Below are 21,457 nucleotides of genomic sequence, written 5' to 3' on the forward strand. Positions count from 1 at the left end.
GCGAGATGACAGCCGGGAGCCCCGGAGACTGCGGGGAGGTGCGGAGGAGCCCCGAGGGCCGTGTCTCTCGCCTGGGCCGCCGCCTGGGCCGCCGCCGGCGCCCGCGCTCCCCGCCCGAGCCTCTGCGGGTGCGGGCACGGCTGCGGCTGCGCTCGCCGTCGGGGGCGTTCGCGGCGCTGGGGGCGCTCGTGGTCCTGGTGGGCATGGGCATCGCTGTGGCCGGCTACTGGCCGCACCGCGCCGGGGTCCCAGGGCCGCGCGCTGCCAATGCCAGCGCGCCCCCCCTGAGCGAGCTGCGACGCGAGGGTCGCGGCGCGGGCCGCGGGCACGGCCCGCACGAGCGGCTGCGGCTCCTTGGGCCCGTGGTCATGGGCGTCGGCCTGTTCGTGTTCATCTGCGCCAACACGCTGCTCTACGAGAACCGCGACCTGGAGACGCGACGGCTTCGCCAGGGGGTGCTGCGGGCTCAGGCGCTCCGGCCCCCTGACGGCCCCGGCTGGGACTGTGCCCTCCTCCCCAGCCCCGGACCCAGGACTCCCGGAGCCATAGGCTGCATAGAGCCAGAAAGTTGGGACCTGTCCCCGCGTCGGGGTACCTCACCCGTCCCATCAGTGCGGAGTCTGCGTTCAGAGCCTGCTAATCCTCGCTTGGGGTTACCTGCCCTGCTCAACAGTTACCCGCTGAAGGGCCCGGGGCTGCCCCCACCCTGGGGTCCACGGACCCAGACTGGCCATGTGATTATCACCGTGCAGCCCTCTGGTTCCTGCATTGAACATTCCAAGTCTCTGGATCTGGGCCTCGGGGAGCTCCTGCTTGGGGCCCCAGCGGCTCGAGACTGTGCTCACCGGAGCTGGCCACGGCTGGACCGCCTCAGTCTGGGGAGTTATGCCAAGTTGGAAGGAGGAGGGGACTTGGGAGCACGGGTTTGAAGAGCAGGGGACAGCCTGCTAGAGGGCTGCAGCATGGACCGTGGTAACAGGACCAGAAGTCCCAATGTCTAGTAGATGCATCAGTCACTTCCCAGACCGGAGATGGATGCTCTGGCCCCAGCAGCTGCTAAGGCATCCTCACTTGCATGTCGGCAGAGAAATGCCAACTGCACAAGGGTTCAATCAGCTGGAGAGAATGTTTTCATGTGGAGTCTGGAGACCAGCATGACTCGGCCTCAGGAACTCTTTAAGCCTCCAAAAGTGGCCTTAGCCTTGGACAGTACCTGAGGCAGCTGGAGGTCCAGGTCAGGGTGATTGGGAGATGCAGCAGGTGTCTCGGCAGATCCAAAGTGGTGGGCAAGGACCCCTAAGACTTGGAAGGTAGGTTGGGATGTTACAGGCTGGGCCAGGCTCCCTCCACGGTAGCACCAGTTGTGGGGTTAGGGGAGATGGGCAACGGGGTAGAGTTAAGACCCTCCACTGCCATTGGGATGGGGACTGGGGCGTTAACTCCCACCGCCTCAGCCCCTCTCTGCCCTCAGACATGGAGGGTACACCCCCTAGGGCTGCACTACTACCAAAGAAGCCTTCCTCCGAGGGTCCGGCCCCTTCCTGAACAGGTCTGAGAAGCCCCCTTCTCTCCTTTGTCATGGCCTGTGCTGCAAAATCTCCCCCCAACTGGCAAAAAGCATCTGCCAGTTCTCCTTTTATACAGCGTTGAAGCTGCATTTTGGCCAATGTGGGTAGCTTAATTTAGAAAAGAGTCTTTTCTAGGGTCAAAAATTTGAGTCTCCCTTACCCATGTGGAACTTTTCCCAGATTGCTGGTAGGAGAAGAGAACTTTAAAAGTTGATCAATTCTCAGATTCAGTCCTGGTTTTTGGGGGTTTTTTTGTTTGTTTGTTTAGTTTATTGAAAAATGCAATACAAGAAGCAAGACCAAACACATTATCTAAACACTACACCATTTCTCTTACTACAAAAGGCCAAAACAGCAGACCTAATTATTGCCTTTTTAATCTAAGGATCTTGCCAATTTGATTCTGCTGCCATAGTTCCTATTTTGTCAAGAAATGTAAACAACTACTTGACATGATTCATAATTTTAAAAAAATTTACAAAGCTCCTTCATTTTTGTCACCAAAATAATACATTTCAGAGAGATTTGCAAAAACCACCAGCCTGGGGCTGAGATCCTGGGCAGATCTTTCCCACGAGCATTCCTTGGTGTCAGTCAGGCCATAGCTCTGGTTCTACTTCCCAGGGCGGTCGGGGCCCCTCCCGCTCAGCTGCCTTGCAGAATATGCGATGGGGGGGCCTGGGCAGGCGGGTGAGGAGGCCCCAAGAGGTCCCTGCACCCAGGTTCTGTGGGCCCTTGGCTTTTCAGGTCCTGCTTGGTGGGCGGGCGGGTGGGTGGGTGGCAGAGACCTCGTGTAGCTTGGAGGAAGTCTTTACTTCTCAAGTGAAATAAAAATAAAATTGCAGTGAGAGTTGTCACTGTGGTGTGTCTGAGTCACTTCAGGAAAACGGCTGCCAAGTCTCTGACCCTGGAAATGAAGCTCTCTCCTCCCCTCTTCACCATTTCCACCTGCACAGAATCTGTTTTTCTTCACACACACACACACACAAATGCACACACAACTGCAGGAAGAAAAAAAAATCCAAACAGTTGTCAAACCCCCAGATCTGTTCCCAGAGCGGGAGGACAGGGGAAGAGTCTTGGAAGGACACCCTCTTCCCAGCTTGTCCAAATCTGTGGCTTCTCAGTGCTGAAAGGGCATTTGAGATCTTCTGGCCCAACTTAGAGTGAAGGAAGCAGAGAGAAGCACGGTGAGCTGGTGACAGAGCCGAGGGGGCGTGCAGGCCCCCGTCAGCGGTGTGGACAGTGAGAACTCAGTGGGCCCGGTTTGTGACGCTCACGCTGTGCCCGCTTCCTCACCCCCACCCTCTTCATTCCACAGCTGTCCACTGTGGGGGCTGGCTGGTAGGTCTCTCAGCAGGACAACTGGCCACTGGAAAGCGAGCTCCCATTACATGCTGTTTGATGTGAGCTGGATTCCCAACCTCACCACCACTCCTGGCAGCACGGCTCAGGCTTAGGCACCAACAAGCAAGCCCCACCATTTCCGACCCTATGCCCACAGGCCGGAAGCCTGCTCCTGAGACAGGATGATCCTTTCCCCCAGGCCTGTCACGCGTCCCACCTGAGCTCTTCCTGTCCCTCTCCAGAGAGAGCTGCCTCGTGGTTAGTAGCAGGCTCACAGAAGTACTAAACGAAAAATGCACACATCTGAAATCAGTTCAAACCAACTGAGTTTGTCTAAAACAAGACTCAGCCAGTCGAGGCTTTGGACACATGCGGCTGGCTCCCATTGTGGGGAGCAGAGGTTTTAGACTTTTCTCTTTCGCTCACGGCTCTTGAGCCCCCCGAGACTGCTGTGACCCACCGTCTATTCTCATGAAGTCCACCTCTGTCCCACCATACGATTCTAAGAACTTCCAGGCAGATGTGTTTGTGGGAAGCCAGCTGGAAGATGAGAGAAGCACTATTGAATAGAAATGCCCCCAGATCTACCAGGAATGGTGGAATTGGGCTCATCAGTCAGTCCCATTTTCAAAACCAAGCAAAAAAAAAAAAAAAAAAAAAAAATTAGAAGTAAAATAAACCCACAACCCACCACAAAAATCAAGCCTACAACACCCGACAGACCTCAGATGGTGTGAGTGGGAATGAGCAGAGCTGGTGTTTGTGCTCCCTGTCGTGTGGGGTTTTGTGGGAAGGATGGCGCCTAAAAGTCAATTCCATTGCTCCAGAAGGATGTCTGCAGGCAGGTACTGGTCAGGAGAAGAAGGGTCAAGGAACACAACCTCCTCTCTGAGTCACATTTCCGGTCATCCCACGATTAAAGAAAAAGGCCCAGGGTCAGTCACCTGGAAACACTTCTTAGTGGGATCTGACTGAGGTAAACTCTGCCATTCCCTGTGTGAAGTGCACATTCCCAGAACTAGAAAACCTTTTTTTTTTTTTTTTTTAAACTTCATCAACTTTCCTTGCCCAAATCACTACTAAAAATGTGCCATTAGAGCTTTTGGCCAAAAGTGCCTATTTTTGTGTGAGTTTCGGTCTCCTGAGATGGGAGGTGGGGGGAGAACTTAGCAGAGCCACTGCTTCTGATGAGGTAAAAGGGGAGGGAGGGCAGGAAGGTGAAGGCCACAGATTTGTTCAAACATTCACAGTATCAGATATATCTGAAACAACTTCTTATGTCTTTGATCTAACGAAGCTCCAAAAAGAAAGAACAGGAGGAAAGAAGGAAAAACAACACTACATTCTTAGCAGAGATCTCTGCCTCACCAAAACCACCCTCAACAGAAGGACAGGGATGTCTCCCTGGGGTCTGTGGATCAGGACAGGTGCCCTGCCTCACTTGGTAAAGTCAGATCATTGGCTCTGAGAAAAGGCTGGTTCATGAAGTTTCTGCTGACATCGAAAGGGTATAAAACTAGGGGAGGAGCAGGGAAGCCCCATTAAGCTGGCTTTGGCCCCCAACACAGCTGACAGAGTCTCTGGAGGATTTCCTCAAGAATTCTGTAGACCTGTCAGTATCTGGGTTGGAAATAAATGGGGAGAGGCTAGGTTGAAGGGGTTACAAACCACCGCATAAAAAAACAAAAAGCTCTTTAAAAACAGTCCATAGAGTGAAAAGTTGAACAATTTCTGGTATCACAATATAGAAAAAGGTATTAAAAGAATCAGCAATGTCTAGAAGACTCTCTCGGTATAAACTCCAAATAGAAAACGAAATTAATTTTCTGGTGGTTTAGAGTAATTTTAAAAGCCTGATGTCTTGACTATTGCAGGTAAGCTTCTTTATCATTTTGCTGGTTTTCTCTTGGATGGGAGACAGGCCGGGAGTTGGGGTAGGATAGTTCCTAAGAGGAAAGAAAGCAAACTTTTTAAATCCTGCAAAGGGAGACAGCCACCAGTCCCAGTGCCAAGTTCTTGTGGTCCCAGGTGCCAAACAGGCCCTGAGCAGTTTTACTGAGGAGCCCAGTCCCCTCTGGTGATTGATGGCTTCTCTGAGTCACTTATAAACTTTTAGGCGTAAATTTATCTGGATTCCTGGCTCCCCAGAAGCAGCTGCCCGCTTCCAATTCTCGAGTCTGGCCTCCGAGCTTCAGCCCTCTCTCCTCTATGCCCCGAGCCCTCATTTCTAGACCACTAGGTTCTGCTTTTCTTGGTTTTGTTCTCCTCTGGCCCTCTCAGGTTTGGACTCAAGAGATACCTGTGACAGCAAAGAGCCTTTACTTAGGTAAGTCCCAGTGTGGACACCTCAGGGGCTGTTCCTGTTCAGGGCTCTCTGAGGCTGGGACAGTGAACACTCTCCCCCCACCAAGAATAGCCCTTACCTGAGCTCATTCCTCAGAGATTTCAGTCTCCTGATGGACGACCACCTTGGTCACTGACATGTCTGGGTGCTGCTCCTTTGCCTCCTTGATGGCCTGTACAAGGACCTGAGAAAGAAAGAAACCATGCCCGTGAGGCAGACAGCAGCCTGACTGGTGAAGGAAGGCAGGGGTCTCAGGTTATCATTTCTCTGGCAAATTCAGTCTTTCTGTCCACAGTACCAGGGCAGCATTTAGGCTAAGCGAGTTGATAACAGACTTCCTTCCCCTATCCTGCAGAGGGAAGCTCTTGGACTGAAAACACAGAGACCGGGAAGGCTAGAGTTGTCTTTAAGGAATCATAAAGGGACTTCAGGGGTGATAGCTGTATCTGCTGGGTGGGCCTGGGAGGATTCACTCAAGAAGTGAGCCTGAAGGACAAAACAAAATCTGTGTTCAACGTAGGGTCACCGGGAAGTTCAGAACAGAAGAGGGAACTAAAGAAGCATGCTACAAAAAGGAAGAGATCTCTTTGGCTAAGGGAGAGGGAAGTAAGGAGGAAGAGTGGGACGGCCTATTACATGCCATGCACTGGCCTAAGCACATTATTATTATTGTATACTTAAGCTTCATTTTTTCATTTTATTTTTAAAGATTTTACTTACTTATCTGACAGAGAGCACAAGCAGGGGGAGCAGCCAAGGGAGAGGGAGAAGCAGGCTCTCCAGTGAGCAGGGAGCCCGATGCGGGACTCCATCCCAAGACCCTGGGATCATGACCTGAGCTGAAGGCAGACGCTTAACCAACTGAGCCACCTCTTCAGAACAACTAATGAATTAGGGTAGTAGCACTGTTTCCATTTTTTTTTTTAAAGTAAGCTCTGCGTGCAATGTGGGGCTCAAACTCACGACCCCGAGATGAAGAAACGGGGGCTCCACCAACTGAGCCAGCCAGGCACCCCTTATTGTTTCCATTTTATAGACAAGGAAACTGAGGTTCAGTGGGTAAATAAAGTGGTTAATGTTTCACAGCTAGTAAGTAATGCAGCAGGGATTTTAACTTAAATCTATAAGGCTTTCTTTTTCACTACACTGTCCTTTAGTTTCGGGGAGCCCCTTTATTAGCATCTGGAGGAGTTTCGATCATTTTAGAAAAGCTAAATGATGCCGAGGGAAAGTGAGAGCGATGATGCCACTTCTCTCATTGCGCGGCAAGTCTCTGAGCCTCAAGCTCACAGCACCAAGGTGGAAGAGCCTTTGGGAATGGTGACATGGGGATTCTAGCTAGATCTGACCACCTGACTGTTGACCTTGGCTCTAAAGAACTACTTCTAGTAGGGAAATTCCTCTTTTGGTCTCTTGACTCCATGAAAGCCATTCTTAGAAGTGCCACCTCTATAGGCCCCTGGTCATTGTCCCTGATCCTTTTTGCCCACCCCACCTGCTCATGGGTCAAGGCCCAGCCCAAGCCCTCTCTTTGATTACTCTGGCCTACACCGATCTCTCATTGAAAGCCTGCACCACACGACTTCTTGCTTAAGTGCCTCTCCACCCAACCACAGTATGCCACCTCTTAGCCCTTCCATGTAGCCCTCATACCCAGGAGAACTGAGGGACATGGGCGCATCTCTCTGAGCTATCAAGTGTGTTTGTCACAACCACCCTGAAAGAAACCTATGATTATCTTAATTTTACAAGTGGCAAAACTACAGCTCAGAGAAGTAAAATAACTTGCTCCAGGGCACATAACCAGTAAGTTGCAGCATCAAAAGTCAACCCAAGGCTGTCTCGCTCCAAACCCAAACACCTTCCGGTCCCATGGCTCTTGCTGTCCAGCACCGACTGGGCACACAGCTGGGGCTCAAATCAACCAGACCAAGGAGGTGGGTGCAGGCTGGTAGCGTAGCAGGATCTACTTAGCTGGGGGCTAACAGGCTGCACTTGGGCTTTGCAGCCTTGTTGCTGGGACCCTGAGCCTGAGTTCTCAGCTGGGAGTCTCAACCCTGCTACCAAGGGAACTGCCATCAGTGCGGCTCAGGCTTCCTTTTTTTTTTTTTAGGCACTCAACGTATCAGCATAAAGGCCACAGAATTATTGCTCCAGCACTGCTGTCGGTGATTCCAGAAGCATTTGCATGCAGTCCCTCCACCCCCTCTTCTCTGCAGCTTTACTGTTCTAACCTCACCCAGCAGAGAACTGGGAGCATTAATCCTGACCTTATTATTTGCTAATTGCTTGCAGCACACAATTAGCACCTTAATTAATATAGAAACAGAGAGTTTGAGTGCTCAGAAGGGCCCAGAAATTATCTAGATCAACCTACTCTCTCTTAGGAGACAAAAAAGAATCCGAGGTAGCGTGGCTTGCCCCAGGTCACACAGTAAGCTAGCGACAGATGTAGGACAGACTTGAAGTCAAGGCTCCTGTTCGCAGGCAGCCCACCTCACTCTGCTTCCCTCGCCCCGAGGGCCACCACAGCCCTCTGCGGACAAGGATCGCCCCCTTCCTTCTGTCTTGCTATCTTCTTCTGTCTCCAGCACAGGTTGAGGTACACACTATCCCCTGAACAGAACAGCTCCACCCACCCAGAGCCTACCATGTACCTCACACCGTACATCCCGTATCCCACGACGCTCACAACCACCGAGGGGAAGTTGCCGTAACGCCCATCTTAAAGATGGGGAAACAGAGGCCTAGGAAGTTAAGAGCTAGAATATGGGGAGACCTAGGATGTGAACCCAAGCCTTTTGAGTCCAAGGCCCATGTTCTTTCTATTACACTTCATGCTCCCCCCACCTGCAGGCCCCATCCCACAGGCCTCCGTGGTCTGATTCCCTTCATCCTTCTCATTTAGGCGCTAGAGTAGCCCAGGGTGTCCCTGGGGATGAAGATGGCAGAGGTGTCTTCTGAAAGCCAACTCCTGTATCCATCCATCTTCCCACCCAGGGACCTCTTCCATGCCCAGAATCTCCTCAGCAGTCTCACCTGATCATGGTCAATATCGGCATCTCCTGTGATCACAATTCTCTTCTCAATCCGGGTCTCTGAAATCCCACCTTTTACAGTCTGAAACCAAAGAGAGGTGGTCACATGAGAAAGAAAGAAGGAAGGGAGGGGGGGAACCAGTAAAAGATTTTTCTGAAAGCTCTACTCCAAAATTTCATCTGCTGCTGGGTACTGTCTAGAATAGCTTTCTTACCCACCTGTCCAAACTCTTGGCTACACCTGCTAAAATGAGCACACCTCTATTCCCATGGATTGCTAAAATCTTTAACAAGCAAAATGGAAAGTCACAAATCTCTAATTATTATTCCCTTTTTCTTCCTCCCAAACATCACAGAAATTCAGTGAGTAAACACGACAGACAGGTGTTTCTTTCTGCTCTTTTCCTGTACATTTTGATTATTTTCAAGAGGAAACTCAGAAGACTATGACCAAAAATGTCACGCAGCTTGAAACTGGGCTCTTTATTTTCAAGCACTTTCATATCATTGAGATCAAAAGATCCTCAAGTAATCCCCTCAGGGTGGGTAGGTTTCCCTAATTGACAGATGAGGATAACCAAGGTCTAGACACATTAAGAAACTAGCTTCCAGTCATCTGTTTCGATAACAGAGCTTGGTCAGAAATCTAGATTTCTTACTTACAAGCAAATATATTTCCCTCTAGTGCTGCAGCAAACATGGACTGTCTCTGATTTTCAGGGAGTAGTTCCAATTTTAGATAATTTTTCCTGCTTCCCCCATAAACAATATTTTAATATCCAATATTTCAACATGCAAACTATAGTTCCCATGGCCTTGATGCTGGACGTGATATAAAAACTTTTTGTTGGGCCCTGAGTTCTAATTTTTTACTTGGAAAATATGGTTGCACAATAATACCAACGACACCTGTCCTTAAACTGACTTTTTAAACTCACCTCCACAGCCAGACAGGGGAGTGACCAGGGAGACAGGCGGATGTGTAAAGAGAACGGCCACAGGTGACTTTATGAGACTACTGACTAGGCAAGGGTGCCCTCAGGGTCCCCCTAGCTTTACTGCTGGGGAAGCAGCAGAGCCTTTCCCCCTGTGACACTTGGATTCATTTGGCTCAGTAGGGATGGAGCTGAAAACCCTTGCTTCTAGACCAGGGTCCTTCTTGCAGAGAGAGGCAGTAAGCTTGGCATGCCACTGAATTCCAGAAGGAAGTTCTAACTGGTTTGTTACCTTGGTAATCTGAGTTGTGGTTGTGCTGCTTGTCGTCTCAGATGTGATGGTCTGAGCTGTCAGCAAGACTCCCGGGTCCAAGTCCCCATTGCTGTCATCGGTCTGCAGAAAAAAACGCAACTCATCATCATGCCTCTCAGGAAGCCCTGTGGGCAAATGTGGCAGAAGGCAGCTTTGCTCTTCAGCTGTATATTCAAAAGCAAAAACCCGCTTCCCTTACAGTGATCGCTTCATAAAGAAAACAATCCCCCGGCAGCAAGGCTCCTTCTAAGAACACTGGATGGGTCAGTTTCCCTAGCACGGGGTCAGTGACAGGAGCGGGTCAGGAAGAGGAGGCAGGATTACAGCCAGAGGTCCAAAAGGAACGACAATGACTGCTCACATGTGTACAACATTTTAGAGTTCACAAAGGGCTTTCAAAACATTGTCTTTTGATGCCCACACAAGCCCTGTGAAATAAACAGTAAAGGCAGAGACTGATTAGCACTCCCAGGTAAGAAAACCCAGGCCCAGAGAAGGCGGATCATTTGCTCAAGGACTCAAAACTTTTAAGTGGAAGTTGTCCTCTCTACAAACTGGAAGCTCTTTACATATCACCCAAGGCAGGAAAAGTATAAGCTCTTGTGTGCTAAGGCGTGGGTAGGTTCTGAATCATAGGGCAGAACTTTCCAGAAAGGACCGGGAAAGGTCCTTGCCAGGGTTCAAGGGGCCAGGGAATCTCAGGCTATCTTCTTTGAAGACTGAGATGGGAGCCTGGAACCAAGGAGACAGGAAATGTCCCTTTAAGACAACACCATGGGAGGAAACCTACATGATATCTCAATGACATTTCTGACAACAAAACTATTATTGAAATGGACCATCCTGATTAGGGAGGGTTTAAAAGTATTTAGAATGCTGGGCTATGCAACTAATCTATGCAGAGAACAGGGCTAGGGCGACTTCTTGTTTCTCTAGAGCTCGCCATATTATGACCAAAACAAATGTATTATGATCAGGCTGAGAAAGGACACTAGCAAAAAGGAAGAGAGATGGTTATCAGTAGCCACTGGGCTGGTAGCAGGACTCAGAACTGCTGACAGTCCTGTGACTGGGAGGGAAACCGAGGAGACTAGGAGGATGCGGGCTGCCCAGAGCCAACACGCTGTCCAGAAAATAACGACCAGTTGGTTCTGGGATTGCACACAGGCTCAGAAAAAATTTAGAGGATTGCAATTCTTTTCAAAAAGAACCCTGTAGTAAAAAAAAGTGTTACGTTACTATCTTTTCCTGCCCTCTTTATAGAAGTCATCTGTATTACACGCAGAGGCCTCCAACCTTTTTCTGAGCAGAACCACATTTCACTGAGGCAAAACATTGAGGTATGGGGGGTGGGAGATAGGAGGAGCAGAAGAGAATTAGGAAGAAGAGTCTCTGGCTGAGTTAGTTCCCTTCCAGGTAAAAATCTAGACCAAACGAAGAGAGGGGACATGACTGTGATACTGAAATCTTACCCTAATGCTTTCTTCGGCCCAGACCCACCTACCTACCTTAGATTCAAACTCAAAGAACATTTATTGTACTCCTACTATGTGCCAAGCACAGGATGCAATTGTTACCTCAATTCCACCTCCCAATATCTGAAGTGGGTACTATTATTATCCTCACTACATAGTTGGTCCAGAGAAGTTAAATAATTTTGTCAAGGTTCTATAGCTAATCAGTGTTTGAACTGGAACTTAGGGCAAGAAACTTCTCATCTGCAGACTGAGGTTTGGGTTCCAGCTCAGATGTAACTAGCGATGGGATCTCGGGCAAGTCATTCTGATGTCTCTGAGCTTTAGTTTTCTCATTCGTAACAGGCAGTACTTAACACAGCTCTGCCCCCACCATGGCATGGTTGTAAAGATCTAAAGAGATTGTAGAAGTAAAAGTACTTTCTACATTGTTATAAGAATATAAATTTATGTGCCAGGAGGGTTAAACTTTTTTGAAGAGCTCTACCTCTACTAAATCGGTGACTCTATAGTATTCTCCTACCTCCCAGCGACTCCCTTCCTCCCTGCTTTCTGTCTCTGAAGAAGTGGAAGATGGAGGAGACATTGTATGATTTCTGACTTACACTCTTCCTACACGTGGACTCTCTTCTTTGACCCTGTAACCAATGTTTCCTCAAAATGGTGCTGTGGCTTTGAGAGTTGTTTATAAAGTTAAACATCCATTTATCCTATGATCCAGCAATTCCACTCTTAGGTGTTTACCCAAGATAAGTGCAAACATATGTCTACACGATGACTTGCGCATGAACGTTCCCAGAAGCTTTATTCACATTTGCTCCAAACTGGAATCAACTCAAATGTCCATCAACAAAGGAAAGGATAAACAAATCGTGGTACACTCGTACAACGGGACACTATTCAACGATAAAAACCAGTAAACTACAGATTCTTATAACTTTGACGAACCTAAACAAACATGTTCAGACACTAAAGTTGTACTACTGGATACTTCCATTTATATGGAGTCCAAGAACAGGCAAAACTAAGCTATGGTTATGGAAATCAAAGTAGTGGCTGCCTCGAGGTGCAGGGAATAACTAGAATAGGCTATGAAGAAAGTTTCAAGAGCAGTGGGAGTGTTCTGTATCCCAAATGTGTCTTGGTGACACAGGTATTTATATTTGTCAAGATCAATCAAATGGGGGCGCCTGGGTGGCTCAGTCAGTTAAGTGTCTGCCTTTGGCTCAGGTCGTGATCCCAGAGTCCTGGGATCGAGGCCCACGTCGGGCTCCCTGCTCAGCGGGGAGCCTGCTTCTCCCTCCCCCTCTGCCTGCCGCTCCTCCTGCTTGTGCTCTCTCTCTCTCTTTCTTTCTCTCTGTCAAATAAATAAATAAAATCTTAAAAAAAAGGTAAGCATCATTTAAAAAAAATCAATCAAATGGAACACTTAAAAACTGTACACTTCCCTTTATATAGGTAGGCTTTACCTCAATCATGCACACACGCACATATACACAAACAGTAAAATCCTGTTTTGGCTCCCCACCTCCTCTCACCATGTTCCCCAAAGTGTGGGAATTGTAAAATTAAAAAAAAAAAAGGTACCTGGGCTAACCTGTTTGGCAAGATAATAAAAACAGAAGCAGAAATAGTTATCATACATAAATAACAATAGCAAATAATTATCTGGTGTTTATTATGTGCCAGGCACATTTTTTTTAGATATCACTCACACCATATTGCGCTATGCTTTTTTGTTTACCAGTTTATCATATACCCATCAGAGGCTTTTCATAGCTGTATGGAATTACCTTAATTGGATACCACCATTTATTTAATTTGTTCGCTATTGATGGACATTTAGATTGTTTCCATGGTGGTTACAACTTAATTTGAAATGCACATTAATTTATTCCTTGCAACAACCCTATAAGGTGGAACTATTATTAGCCCCATTTTACAAATGAGGAAAATGAGGCACTGAGTGATTAACCTGAGTAAGTGATGGAGCACGTTTGAACCAGGAAATTTTATTCCAAAGTTAGTACTTTCCCCACTATGCGCCACTGTCTAGCATGAATAAGAAGTCATGTGTATTTTGGTTGACTGTCTCAAGCCTGGTTAAAATGAAATAAAGATAGATACGTAACAATATAATATAGTCATTGCTACTATTTTTTATTACCTACCATATGCCAGGCAAATATTATCTTTCTTTTAATAACCTTACAAAGTTATTTTTCAGAAGAGAAAACTAAGGCTCAGAGTTTAAGTGACTTGCCAAAGGTCACAAACCTAGCAAGTGTTGGAATTAAGATCCAAGTCTAACTCCAAATTCTACATGCTTTACCCAGCACATCAAGCTGCCTCTCCACTTCTCTTACACGTTGAGTATATTTTAGAATGACTGCTCCCTTTTCCCTTTTTTAAGGGGCTAGACTCAAACCATGTGGGCTTCTGTGGGCAGCCTGGTCCTAACAACTTTCATGCATATGCTACAGAATTCATTTCAAAACAGAATATGGTGAAATGTCAGTCTCCCTCCCACTCCTGACCACAGTCCTGTAGCCCCAGTCCCCTTCATCAGAGGCCACCACTGCTTTTTGGGTTTTCTTTTTGAGTACCCATTAGGAGATAATATATTCATATACAAGCCTCCTCTTTCCCTCCTATAAACAGCATATTATTACACCATATTCCACCATGCTTTTTTTTTTTAAGGATTTATTTATTTTCAAGAGAGAAGGGGGTGGCAAAAGGAGAGGGAGGGAAAGAATCTCAAGCAGGCTCCCCTCTGAGCACAGAGCCTGATGCGGGGCTCGATCTCATGACCCTGAGATCATGACCTGAGCTGAAACCAAGAGTGGGACACCTGACTGACTGAGCCACCCAGGCGCCCCTCACTGTGCTTTTTTATCTATTAATTTATCACATAGATTATTCCCATCAGAAGCTTTTTTAAAATCTGCACAGAATTATACTAATTGGATATACCATAACTTATTTAACCTGCTCCCTACTGATGGCTAGTTAGATTGTTTCCATGGCAGTAACAATTTAAAGAGTTTCCTACCATATGAAAGTAATTCTTACATCCTCTGGTTAATGATGTGCACAATCTTAAAGTAATTTCCTATTCCTTCCTTCTTCAATCCCCTGTACTGCTAAGTCCTATTCATTCATTTCTGTCTCTCTTGACTTGACACAGCTCTTTCTTCTCATTTCCTCCAGCTACACTTCAGTTCTTCACAAGCATCTCCCCAGACTTGCTCTAGACATATCCCTGTCTCCAAGCATCCCCCTACTTTACAAAATCAGCACACAGCCTTAGGAATCACCTTCCAAAAATCAGTGCCTCGATGATGCTGCTTTATCACCACTGCTAAAACACTTCTAAGCAACCTCATTATTTACCAAATTCCACACTCTAGACCAAGAGAGATGGAAGAAGCATACTAACAGTGAGTGAGCTCCACGAATGCACCAAACACTCTACAGACATCATTTCACTGAATCCTCCCCCAAATCTTGCAATGGAAGATGATACTAGCCCCATTTTACACCCAAAGAAAAGATTAGCGATTTGTTTAAAGTTATCCAGCTAGTATGTGGTTGAGTTAGGATACTCTAATTGTAAAGCACCTGCTCTTAATTGGCAAGGTGACACCGTTTCCTGAAAGGGATATCGTCTTCCAGTTCATGGTGTGAGGATCAGCCGTAAGGATTTAGGTGAAATCACTCAGCCAGGGCTTCGCACGGCTGCCTTGTTCCTGCCATGCAGGCTTCAGCCCAAATGTGGCCTCCTCAGAGTGGATTTTCCTGACTACGCTAGCCTCAGAGGAACAACCTTTCTTTCTTTTTTTTTTTTAATGTTTTATTTATTTATTCATGAAAGTCAGAGAGAGAGAGAGAGGCAGAGGCAGAGGGAGAAGCAGGCTCCCCACCCAGTAGGGAGCCCGATGCGGGACTCGATCCCAGAAGCCCGGGATCATGACCCGAGCCAAAGGCAGACGCTCAACCATCTGAGCCACCCAGGCGCCCCGAACAACCTTTCATATAATCTCACATTGTCTAACTCTTCATCCAATTTTAGTTTCTTTGGCCTAATACATAAATGCTCAACAAATATCTGTTTATATTTGCTTGTCAGTTTATAGGGGGAAAACTTTTTCTAACTTTTGGCTTCTATGAATAAAAGAAAGGAAAAAAATAATTCAACATAAAGCAAGTCTTAGCTCATTCAAATTACCAATAATGAAGGAGGATTTTTACTAAAAGTAAATAAAATTTTTAAACAAAAATTTTAAATACTTAAATTCTTGTGTGATTTTAAATTTAATTGTAATAAATTTTAATAATTTTTTAAAAGATTTTATTTTTAAGTAATCTCTACACCCAACATGGAGCTTGAACTCACAACCCCAGGATCAAGAGTTGCATGCTCCTCCAACTGAGCCAGCCAGGCACCCCATAAATTATATTGTAGCTGTTACTTATTTACACTTTCAGGCATGATGCTCAAGTCAAGTCCATACAGTGTCATATCTTATACAATCTTCATAATAAAATCATGAGGCAGGGGTGCCTAGGTGGCTCAGTCAGTTAAAGTGTCTGCCTTTGGCTCAGGTCATGATCCCAGAGTCCTGGGATTGAGCTGTGTCAGGCTCCCTACTCAGCAGGGAGTCTGCTTCTCCCTCTGCCCCTCCCTCTGCTCATGCTCGCTCTCTCTCAAAGAAATAAAATCTTTTAAAAAAAATTTTAAAAATAAAATCATGAGGCAGATACTAACATCATGGGTGGGGTGGGGGGGTAGATGGGGGGGCAGCAATCAAGGCTCAGAGACATTCAATTACTTGTAGTAATTGGAGTAAGTGGAGGAGCCAGAACCTGAGCTCAGGTTTGTGTGACCCAAAGCCCATGTTCTGAACCATTACACTAGACCGCCTTCCCTAATTGAATTGGGTGGAGGATATAAGCAATCAGATGCGAGACAATTTTGCTTTTAGTGAAGTACTTTGGGACATCCTTAGATCAGTAATCTCTTCTAAAAAGAATTACCCCAGGGGTGCCTGGGTGGCTTGGTCAGTTAAGTGTCTGCCTTCGGCTCAGGTCATGGTCCCAGGGTCCTGGGATGGAGCCCTGTATCGGGCTCCCTGCTCCGTGGGGGGCCTGTTTCTCCCTCTCCCACTCCCCCTGCATCTGTTCCCTCTCTCACTGTCTCTTTCTCTCTGTCAAATAAATAAAATCTTTAAAAATAAATAAATAAATAAAAAGAATCACCCCAGAAAAGCCTAGCATTACCTGCAGCAAATGATTACAGACTCTAAAGAATGAAGGTTATTTATTGTGTTTACTCTAGTCTTTGCTTCTGAAACAGCACATCATGTCCCACCTGGGCAGCCTCATAAGTGATGGTCTTGGTCTCAGTGTGAACAATAGGGACATCTTTGGTTGGGATTTCACTTTTCACAGCGTTGGCAGTATCTGAGATGGTGACGGTCTGAGTCTTCACCAGGGGAGGCTGTGAAGCAGTAAAGAAACAGAGTTACCAGAGTCTTCAGAAGCCTGTGGAGAACTAATCTTCTGACATTGATCTGATCAAAGTGATAGCTCTAATCAAGCAAAGGGCTAGCTCAGTCTCTGCCCAAGACTTGGACACTATTCCAAGTAGCCTTGACAAGGTGTCAAATCATGAGGGATATTTAAAAACAGCATTACTGTAATCATTTTCATATACTTAATGGAAAGCTTTAAGATCAGACGGTTATGATCAGTGATACAAAACACTTTAGATTGACCTTCAGAATTTGAATATAAAACTGTTTGCCAAACAGCAGTCCCTTTTGTTTGTCCTTGTGACTGTGCCATTATAATTAAGAAAATCAGTCGCATTTCCTCCACTAACTACAAATGGGACGTGAAATAGCAATGACATTGGAATACTTTATCTTGGAATTCATTAACTTCTTTCAAATCAATGTCAGACATTCACTTTGGATTTATTGAGAAGGAACAGTATTTGGAAAACTGGAAAGAAAATCATCACTTCTACCACCACCTGGTGATTAATCTCAGAATTTAAGAAGAATGAACATTAGTGGAATATTAAAGGCTTCTTGTCCATCAGCTCACCTTGCCAAAGACTATAAATCACCCTAAAACTACCATTTGATTGTGATGAAGTTAAGTGGCCATCCACCTTAGCACAGGAGATTAGTGCCTATGAGCATGGAAGCCCTTGTGAGTGGGTCAGTGGGAGTGGTGGGCTGTACCATGTGGCTGCAGTACAGAAATAATTATTTGGGGTCTGAAATCTCAAAAAAAAAAAATCAGTTGTCTCTTTTAACGAAAAATATTTGAATTTTTTGAGCATGGCCCCAGAACACTAATAGCTCTCTTCATCACAGAAGTCTCAGAAATTCACCTCTTTATATAGCCCATACTTAAGCAAGGAAAAGAGGAACCCACTCACATCAGCTTCATAAAGATAAGCAGCTGGAATTTACCCCCAAGAGTTTTAAGTCCTCGGGGGAGACAGCATTTCTAGCCATGGAGTTAATTCCTCTGAAAAAATTTATTTGTAGTAATCAAGGGCTTCGATTTTATTCTGTGATTCTCAAAAAAGCAGAGAGGCGACTGCCCTCACCACCACCACCACCTCCTCCACAGAGCAGATTCTGGCCCTCAACCAAAGTGAGTCATTAGACCTGCATCACTGAATCGGTTACTACCTGGAAACTTCGAATGAGGGTGGGGAACTGGTTACCCACACGAGAGTCATGAAATGATCCATTTTGCTTTCCAAGTGGCTCTCCTGGTGTAACATATTCTTCACTACTCTCTGCCTTTTTTTCACCAAGTTGCAGCTGAGAGGAAGCTGGTGATACTGAGAACTTTAAGGCACTGGCCTGTTCCTCCACTCCTATACATTCCCCACTTGAGCCTCTTGGCATTTCCTTAACATCAAGATAGCCAGCTGCCCCCTGCTCCTTCTCTTCTGTCTCCTTGCTGCTTATGGAGAGGGAGCCAAACTCAAAGCTTTGTGGAGACTCCGACGGGGTGGTCATTTGGCTCTTACTAGGAATTACTGAGTGCTTGGGACCATCCCATTCAGAGTCAGGGTTGGTAGATGGCCCCTTTGTCACGGCAGCCACCTCCTCTGTTCGAATGCCATTTATATTCTACAAATGAAGCAAGAAGATTAGGAATAAGTAGGGAATATCGTGAACTCTGAGAATCAACAATAATTTTTAATAGGTCTCAAAAATATTAGTATTAATATAAACCAAGAATCTGGGCTCCTGAGGTAGCCAAAAGGAACAACTGCTCTTCACTGATAAATATATTAGTGGCTTAAGCAGTTCCAACCTCGTTTTGGTCTTATCTCTATAACCCTGTTAACTTGAGAAATAATTTTGATGTGCCTCACACAGTACCAAGCACTTTGTGTTACTGTGTTACTATGATCTTGCCTGTATAACTCCTACTCTTCATACTTAAAGCAGTTACTTTGCCATTCCTAAATACCTAACTCATTACTATGCACAGGGAACAATGCAATTTATGAGCCTATCGAAACATATTCTCCAGAAGCCTGATCAGTTTGAAAAATGTTTCGTATCTTCAAACCATAAATATCATCATAACAGCCCCTGATGGAGAAGCTAAAATCTCCAGGCATTAAAACATCGAATACATCCAGAACAAACTTAATCCAACCATTGTCATGAAATTAAATACCAAAAATAGTGAAGTATTTCTTTGTAAACATAATAAAGAAGCTGAGATATATTTTTTAAAAGGTTATTTATTATTATTATTATTTTTTTTATTTATTTGAGATAGAGCACACAAGCAGGGGGGAGAGGCAGAGGGGGAGGGAGAAGCAGATTCCCCACTGAGCAGGGAGCCCGATGTGGGACTCGATCCCAGGACTCTGAGATCATGAACTGAGCCAAAGGCAGACGCTTAACCGACTGAGCCACCCAGGCACCCCGAGATACATTTCTTCACAGATGAATGACCTATCTTCATGCCTAAGAAGTAAGTTCTGGAAACAGTCCCATCCTGGGCCAAGTGCCTCACACCACAGGAAAAACAGACCTAAAATGAGCACTTCCAAAAGAATGTGGATGATGAGATAACATCACCATGGATGGACATAATCCCAAAGTTTAAAGAAAGGTGCTAAAGGTAGAAGAGAAGGAATTCACATGAGTAAAAAAAAGAATATGAGCCATGTGAAAAACCAACAGGCTGACTGAAGCCAAATGTCAGGAAAAGTAAACATGTGCATGTGCTCACCAGAAAGCCACGTAGGCCTGAAATTTTGGTAAGATCAACTTCCCGTATTACATACCACCTAGTAACTTACTAACAGAAAATGACTCTTTTAAAAAGGTATTCCTGGAGTCAATGACATGTGCTTGGATCAGCTTACATGTTAGTCCTCAAATCACATGACACGCATTATATTTTTTTAACCTTAACTTGTAAACCAACCTACATTGTGATGAATATAAACCAGTGCCCTATTAGGGCAAGGCAAGATGCACCACATTCAAGAATATCAGGCCAACTTTACTTCTAAGCCATCTTGAAACCGTCAACTCAAGCGCATCTCAAAGTGGTACAAGTTGAATTCAGATTAGGCAGGTCTTTCATGGACTGATTATGAAGATTACATAGGGCATGAAAAATGAGACTAAGAGAGGACAACAGAAACTGTCTCTGTTTGCAGACGAATCAGAGATACATAAAATATTATTGCTAAGAGTATGTGAATTTCCTCATATTTAAAATGAGAATAATACCTGGTTTGACTCATGGGGTTCTGAAGATCAAAAAAATATATATATATGTGAAAGCACTTTGTAAATTCTTTTTTTTTTTTTTTAAGATTTTATTTATTTATTTGAGACAGAGAGAATGAGAGAGACAGAGAGCACATGAGAGGGGGGAGGGTCAGAGGGAGAAGCAGGCTCCCTGCCGAGCAGGGAGCCCGATGCGGAACTCGATCCCGGGACTCCAGGATCATGACCTGAGCCGAAGGCAGTCGCTTAACCAACTGAGCCACCCAGGCGCCCCAGCACTTTGTAAATTCTTAAGTATCATATACAGTCACTTAATTCAATCAACATTCTGAGTACCTATAATATGCTAGGGCCTTATTAAATGGAATAAATTAGTTGTTATTATTTACGCACTGTATTACTCTCTAGGGCACTTTTCTCACCATTTCTTTTGAGTCAGACAAGCTGTTAGAGCTGTCCAAAAATAGATCAGCTGGTAATAAACAAATAGATTTTCTTAAATTGCTATTATGCTACCTTTAGCACTGTGAATAGCATATCCAAGCCCACTCACATGGAGAAAAACTTCACGGCTTTTCCAAACAATTTTGTTATAATTGAGAAGGCTGATTTAGAACCAGGAAAATACCTAAGAAAATCAAGTTAGAGCCAATTTTATACCAGTTTGCTCAAGTAATACTTCTGTCATGAAGAAGCCATTTGTGAGTTGAACACTGCTTAGGCAAGCAACATCTGGCCCAAAGTTGCCTACTGTTGAGTAAAACTAGATCGAGCAATGATTTTTTTTTTTTTTCAAAGCATGTACAGAGGAGACCACCGATAAAAGCTGCAGCCACAGTAACATCAATTCGACAAATATTTACTGACCACTTAATACATGTCAGTCACTGGAAATAAAAGGAAAATTAGTAACATTTGGGTAAGATTACCACTTAGAGCATTCTCACATATGGTCAAATCAACCTCCCCAGTTGGTGCTGTTGTCCAGATCTGGACACAGCCAACTACTTACTGGACATCTTCCCAGCCATATGGAATGCAATATGCCCCAAACTAAGCTCATCTCTGCTGCTGCCTGGACCTGCCACCCCAACTTCCTCCATCATTTCTGTTATATTGGTAAATGGCACCATCATCCATCCAGTCTTCCATGCCAGAATCCTGAAATCATCTTCAATGCCTTCCTTATACTCATCCATCAACACCTGTAAATTACTGCAAGGCATTTCCATTCTATTTTAATATTGCCCTATCTATCTGTTTCTATTCCCACGTTTACTACCTTCATTCAGGCCCTTGTAATGCTTCACTTAGCTTACTAATGCCCTAGTTTTTCTTCTTTGCTTTTTTCCTTCCTTCTTTCTCATCTCAAACCTTCCTTGAACACATCCTCTACTCTGCTGCTAGTGTTTATTTCTCTATTTTTAAGATTTTATTTATCTTGAGAGAGAGAGAGAGAGCACAAGCTGGGGGAGGGGCAGAGGGAGAAGCAGACTCCCCGCTGAGGGGGTAGCCCTGCTCGGGGCTCATTCCCAATCCTGGGACTCCGGGATCATGACCTGAGCCATCCAGGTGCCCCTAAAGTATTTATTTCTAAAATGAAACATTGAGAACTCCATTTTGCAGCTTAAAACCCTTTGGT

The 21,457-nt window shown here is 45.5% G+C and overlaps 2 protein-coding genes across 22 annotated transcripts in view; one reads left to right on the forward strand and one right to left on the reverse strand.

Annotated features, from left to right (window-relative positions):
- Window positions 1-5: 5 nt before the first annotated feature.
- Window positions 6-3,967, forward strand: TMEM200B (transmembrane protein 200B). The gene has a single exon (XM_045898272.3). It carries the CDS (start codon window positions 6-8, stop codon window positions 927-929), a length of 924 nt encoding a protein of 307 aa, XP_045754228.1. The 3' UTR covers window positions 930-3,967.
- EPB41 (erythrocyte membrane protein band 4.1) overlaps window positions 2,074-21,457 on the reverse strand; it is a 199,679-nt gene continuing 180,295 nt past the window's right edge. For 11 of the 21 annotated variants that reach the window (XM_064589638.1, XM_064589633.1, XM_064589627.1 and 8 more), the window contains 5 exons: window positions 16,395-16,523; window positions 9,525-9,626; window positions 8,299-8,379; window positions 5,339-5,443; window positions 2,074-4,861 (listed from right to left, as the gene is read on the reverse strand). In XM_064589638.1, coding sequence (XP_064445708.1) covers window positions 5,345-5,443; window positions 8,299-8,379; window positions 9,525-9,626; window positions 16,395-16,523 — 411 coding nt within the window. In that variant the 3' untranslated portion in view covers window positions 2,074-4,861; window positions 5,339-5,344. Of the gene's footprint in view, window positions 4,862-5,338; window positions 5,444-8,298; window positions 8,380-9,524; window positions 9,627-16,394; window positions 16,524-17,733; window positions 18,184-21,457 lie in introns of all 21 variants that reach the window. The other 10 variants (XM_064589641.1, XM_064589642.1, XM_064589629.1 and 7 more) reach the window with 1 other exon arrangement.

The sequence above is a fragment of the Mirounga angustirostris genome, unplaced genomic scaffold, assembly GCF_029215605.1.
Source record: "Mirounga angustirostris isolate CCGP_5_RB_7025 unplaced genomic scaffold, mMirAng1.0.hap1 SCAF_4, whole genome shotgun sequence".
In the NCBI taxonomy this organism is placed as follows: Eukaryota; Metazoa; Chordata; class Mammalia; order Carnivora; family Phocidae; genus Mirounga; species Mirounga angustirostris.

Coding starts and splice junctions, on each gene's coding strand:
- TMEM200B (XM_045898272.3), top strand. CDS start 6: ATGACAGCCGGGAGCCCCGGAGACTGCGGGGAGGTGCGGAGGAGCCCC.